Source organism: Heloderma suspectum, chromosome 3 (assembly GCF_057233095.1).
Source record: "Heloderma suspectum isolate Gila_16-S chromosome 3, 16-S_ref, whole genome shotgun sequence".
NCBI classification, from domain to species: Eukaryota; Metazoa; Chordata; class Lepidosauria; order Squamata; family Helodermatidae; genus Heloderma; species Heloderma suspectum.
Window position 1 is genome coordinate 121,368,488 of NC_139460.1, and position 6,000 is coordinate 121,374,487.

The 6,000-nt window shown below is 41.5% G+C and overlaps 1 protein-coding gene across 10 annotated transcripts in view; it reads left to right on the plus strand.

Annotated features, from left to right (window-relative positions):
- HERC2 (HECT and RLD domain containing E3 ubiquitin protein ligase 2) overlaps positions 1–4,954 on the plus strand; it is a 131,374-nt gene extending 126,420 nt beyond the window's left edge. For all 10 annotated transcript variants that reach the window (XM_084844336.1, XM_084844333.1, XM_084844338.1 and 7 more), the window contains 3 exons: positions 601–706; positions 2,951–3,163; positions 3,941–4,954. In XM_084844336.1, coding sequence (XP_084700462.1) covers positions 601–706; positions 2,951–3,163; positions 3,941–4,213 — 592 coding nt within the window. In that variant the 3' untranslated portion in view covers positions 4,214–4,954. The remainder of the gene's footprint in view (positions 1–600; positions 707–2,950; positions 3,164–3,940) is intronic.
- Positions 4,955–6,000: the final 1,046 nt, after the last annotated feature.

Sequence of the window (6,000 nt, forward strand, 5' to 3'; positions counted from 1 at the left end):
GAGTGTTGGGACCAAAAAAAGAGAGGAGAAAGTGGGTCTGGTGGGGGCTTATTTTGTTTGTTTATTACATTTTTATCCTGCCTTTTTTCCTCTTTAAGGAGCTCAAGGCAGCATACATAATCCTCCTCCTCTCCTTTTGTCCTCACAACAACAACCTTGTGAGGTAGGCTGAGAGTATGTAACTGGCCCAAAGTCACCCAGTGAGCTTCCATGGCTGAGTGGGGACTAGAACCTGGATCTCCCAACTCCCAGTCCAACACTCTAGCCACTACACCACACTGGTTGAGAGATGATAGGAGGATCATCCTATTGCTGGGAACTAGAATGGTTGCTGGGAACTAGAGTGTGACTTACTCTCCTGCCTTTACAGTATGCAAAGCATCTGGATAAAAAGCTTTGTGATCCTTCACATTATTTCCAGAGCTCTGATCATGAATAAATACCATTGGGATCATAGTCTAGTTTATTATGAAGACTTTCTCCAGAATTCTTTAAAGACAAAGGAAATGCAAAAGACCTCTCAATTCCTCCTGCAGATCTGTATTATTACCAGATGCATATTAACACCATCTTCACTGAAAAATGTGCGTATTTTTGCAGGCTTCATGAATTTGATGAGCAAGTTGCTGCAGTTCGGGAAGGGATGGCCCGCGTTGTCCCTGTCCCTCTTCTTTCACTTTTCACAGGATATGAACTGGAAACAATGGTATGTGCAGCTGTTATTTCTGTTGGCCTAATCAGGTTGAATATTTGTACATGAGTCAAAGCATGTACTTGAAAATTTTCTAATGGCTTAAAGTAAACGCATTACAGTAAGTTATGCTTCATTATTGACCAAAGGTTAAGATTACTCAGAGTTACAAAACTGACTATCCAAAATTGCTACAAGGGCTGCTTTGTGCATTAAAAAATGAGGATTAAATTCAGGACCAAGTCACTCGCTTGCAGTGAGACCATCAACTACCACTATATAATGGGGAGGGTGGTGGAGAATTAGCTGAGACTACTTTTATGCTTCCCCACTGTCTGAGATAGTTATGTTAATTTCTCTTTGCCCTGCTCCTTCTACTTTGTAGGCCACCCTCAAAAGTGGGTTTGCTTATAACTCTAGAACTGAGCTCCTCCTATGCAACACTAGTATTACTACTGTTAAATAAGCCTTGCACATAACTTTTTAAAAACAACAAATACCTCTAAAAATGCACAAGCTTGCATGCACTGTCAGGTGAAGGGAGTGACTAAAACAAAGAAGCTGGTAGGAATGACACCAGCAAAGCATTCTCCGTATTTCTCAAACTCAGAACCCTAAAAAAGGAAATTGTCATCCCCAACATCAAGAAAAATACAGAACATGAAGAATACAAATAGGTTAGGATAGTTTCCAGGGAACACTGTGATCTCCTAAGTTTTGGTATGCAATAGTGTGTGTGTGTGTGTGTGTGTGTGTGTGTGTGTGTAGAGAGAGACAGACAGACAGAGACAAAGAGCTCTCCCTCATATTCATATATGAGAGAGAACTCTTTCTTTTCCTAGCTATCTGATAACTTCTTCAGCTCTTTCCTTCTGTTCCCTTTCCCTTATGTGGAGTTTCTCTGCCTTTTTGGCGGCCAAGTTGCTATAGATCGTCCTATCCCCTTTTATCAGATTATCTCCCTCACCCCCTACCCACCGCCTTTCATTTCAGTTCAAGCATGCACAACTTTAAATGCTGAATATAGAATGTATTGGCTGTTAAGGGATGAAGATGGGTCAGGCAGGATTGAATAATGGACTAATCTGGCCTAGGAGCAGTTGTTACTCACTGCAGGCAAAAAGCAAGTGGCAGTCTGGATCTCTGGTTTAATACTTTCAAAGACCCCAGCAATCTCACAGTGCATCTCTTCTAATCCATGTATCAAGTCTGGACATTATGTGTATACAGAATAAATATGTCTGATCTTATAGCATAACAGGAGGCAAGTCATTGTCCCCAGATGTGAAGAGATTTCGAGTTATAATATGATTTGAAATACATCCCTGTTAACAAATGTTAGTAATTATAATAATAATGTTTTCACTGAAATACTGCTAAAATGTCATGAGAAGTAAAGGCAAAATTAAAGGATAGCCAACACCATAGAAGACAGGATGAAGATTCAAAAGGATCTATACAGGCTGGACCACTGGGCCGAATCTGACAAGATGAGATTCAACAGAGATAAATGTAAAGTCTTGCATTTAGATTAAAAAGAAATCAGAGACACAAGTATAGGATGGGGGAGACCTGGCTTGGCATCAATACATATGCAAAAGACTTGGGTGTCTTAATGTATAGAAGTATAGTGTCCAGATCATGGAACGTAGTAGTTCTGCTCTATTCTGCAATAGTCAGGCTGCATTTGGAGTAATGTGTCTAGTTCTAGGCACCCCATTTTAAAAAGGACATTCACAGGTTGGAGTGCATCCAGAGAACAGCAACCAGGCTGGTGAGGAGTCTGGAAACCAAGTCCTGTAAGAAATGGTTGAAACAGCTGGTTATGTTTAGCTTGGAGAAGAGAAGATTAAGGGGAGACATGATAGTGGTCTTCAAATATCTGAAAGGCTGTCATGCAGATGATGGAGCAGACTTGTTCTCTGTTGCTCCAGAAGGCAGGACTAGAACCAGTGGGTGGAAATTGCAGGGAAGCTGATTTCAGCTAAACATTGGGAGAAACGTCTTAACAGTGATAGCTGTTCAGCAGTGGAACAGATCGCTTCAGGAGGTGATGGATTCTCCTTCGCTGGATGTATTTAAGCAGAGCTGATGGCCGTCTGTCAAGGATGCTGTAGCTGCACCCTGCAATGCAGAGCCTGCATTGAGCAGGAGGTTGGACTAGATGATCTCTAAGGTTCCTTCCAATTCTATGATTCTATGAAAATCATTCATGATAGAGTCTTTCAGTGTCTTTTCTCAGTATCCTCTTTTTTCCAGGTCTGTGGGAGTCCAGATATCCCTCTCCACCTCCTGAAATCCGTGGCCACATATAAAGGGATTGAACCTACTGCTTCTCTTATACAGTGGTTCTGGGAGGTAATGGAATCCTTCTCCAACACAGAACGCTCTCTTTTTCTGCGCTTTGTATGGGGCAGGACCAGGCTCCCTAGAACAATTGCAGATTTCAGAGGCAGAGACTTCGTCATCCAGGTAAGAATTGGAGAGCTTCAGGATGGTAGTAGGTTTTGACTACTTAACATTAATTTTCAACTAGTAATATCATGTGGTCCAATAACATCATTATTGGCTACTGGTTCTGTTTTGTGAACAGGAGAAAACTCTGCATGCCCATTGGAAATGCTTGTGTGTGCAATAGTTTCAGTTTTCCCGTTTTCCTATAGTTGCTGTTTGATGCAGCCAAAATGTACTAGCTTGTTCCAAAACTATTGTACAGTGCATTACTTGTGATCACAGCACTGAAAGACTTTGCTTGATCTTATGATTTTTGTACTGAATAGGTGACTTGTACTTTCACTGAGAAACAGTTGCCTATTATGAGGTGAACTAAAAAATAAATATAATCATTTAAGGATTGTACATTTTAACATCAATGACTTAAGCCAATTTAAAAAAAGAAAGCTTGTCAGGTAACTTAGGCAAGAATAGGTCTATCATATTTTGAGCAAACACTTGCAAAATTTCTGAGGATGTTTCAGGGAGATACATAATATACATTGTATGTACAGGAACTGCAGGTAGAAATTTTAAGGGTGTTGCTATTTTACTTGGAGGAAACCAAATGATTTAAGGCTGCAATCCTGTACCCACTTAATTGGGAGTAACCTCTATTGAATGCAATTTGATTACCTTCTGAGTAGACATGTGTAGGATTGAGCAATAAACCATATGGTATGATGTGATGTAAAGATGTTGTTGCATTGGAAGGTTCAGTGAAATCAAAACTTTGTTTCTTTTTTGACTTGACAGGTTCTGGATAAATACAATCCACCAGACCACTTTCTTCCTGAGTCATATACCTGCTTTTTTCTGCTGAAGCTGCCTAGGTATTCCTGCAAACAGGTGCTAGAAGAAAAACTGAAATATGCCATCCATTTCTGTAAGTCTATAGATACTGACGACTATGCTCGAATAGCATTGACGGGAGAGCCAACTGCCGATGATAGTAGTGATGACTCCGACAATGAAGATGCAGACTCTTTTGCTTCAGATTCTACACAGGACTATTTAACTGGCCACTGAGAGGGATGCCAGGGATTGATGCTACAAGCACTGAGGCAGAGCGCCACAAAGTAGCATTTGAGCAGCGGACTGTTTAGTGAACAGGATTAAAAGGCATATAACTAGAGAACTACTAATTACTGCTGAACACAGGGAGCTTGTGTTACTCATTGTAGGAATAATGGCAGATAACTGAACTAACTTTCTCTAGAGTAAATTGGTGCCATAAATGGGCATTGAACATCTGTTTTGAAAGCTGAAGGTTCTCTTCTTCCCCTTTATGCTGCACTGCAGGTAGAACTTTGTGTTTACTGATGTGTTGTAAATGTTTATAAAATATTGGTAGTGTGGAATTAAAAAAAATGAAATCTTTTAAATCGTGGGTGCAATAGATTTTTTTTTCAGAGTAAGTGTTGTGTTCTTTGTATCTTCTTGATTGTTTATTGGAACTACTGTGCAATGACTCAATAGTATTATAAATATTTCAATTAAATTTATTAGCTGTTTTGTTTATTAAAAAACGTTTTGGATCGCTCAGTTATCAGTATTCCTTACATTCATCAATAGATAACTAACCAACACCTCATTAAGCTCACTCCACCCTCCAATGTCTATATTTTAGCTTCTATATATATAATGTATCTTGAATTGATAACTTTCTGTGAACAACAGAATTCTTAACATGGGAAGTATACTGTACATAGTTGTGCCATGTATATGCAAAAATTACAATTTCCCTCTGAATAAAACATCTGTCACAAACAGTTTAGTAGGGCTTTTTATGGTAACAAACGTTCCAAGAGATTTTGTGACTTCCCAGCTTCTTCAGTGATTCTGGGGTAGGGCAGTCTATATGTTTGGGAAGCACCTATTCCTGGTTGGCAGATAGGGCTCCAGCAAGAAATGAGACCAAGGAGAAAGGCTTCCCCTCAGCTCCAAGATCAGCCCTGTCTGGCAGCAGGCTTCTGGCATGGCTCATAGCTGAGGCCTTGTGATACCATTTGAATTGTATTTCAGCAGCTTATTACTTTGTAGGACAGATCCACAGTATCAGGTAGGGGCTTGGGCCATGCTTGTTTGTGCTTTGAACCCCAAAGTCTGAGGAAAAGAGTGCCACTGAGGGGAGAAGAGCATTCCTGTGGAGAGACAGCCTTCCACTCCTGGCACAGCTTCCTCAGCTTGGCTTTTCCTCTCATGCAGAGCAGGAAAGCGGGCAGTGCCGAACCAAAAGAGATATTTGGGCTTTATATTTTCTGTCACCTCACCACCTGATCTGGTTAGTAGCAAAGCTAAGCAGTTGCTCTGCCGCAGTGACCCACCACCCTGCATTCCACACTGCGTCACAGCAGGTGGACACCAATTTGAATTTTGTGGAGAAGGCAAGCAATGGTGATTGCTCCCCTCCATCACAGTTTGCGGGCCAGCACTCCAGCTTTGGTTCATCGGCTTGCAGCAGCTATAAAATGGCAACCTGCAGCAGCTACAGCCCATGGATGCCAAGAAAGCAGTAAAGATGCTGTATGTAACATCCCAAAAAGATTCCCTGGGGCCTCCCCTGATTTTCCCACCCTTTCTTCCCTCAGGATTGTTACCAGGAGAGGCTGCTCTGGCCTACCTTTCCCCCACTCAGTGAGGTACAGCAGGTATATGGGAAATGGAGGCTGCTCTCAGCCTTTCCTTACCTGAGTAGTAACACCCTTCCCTCCGCTTACAAGTGTGGAAAGAGCCGAACCGCAGCACTGAGGCATAGCAAGTGTGGTAAAACAGTGCTGTTGGTGAGCTGAAGGTTAATATTTGGAGGAGGGGCC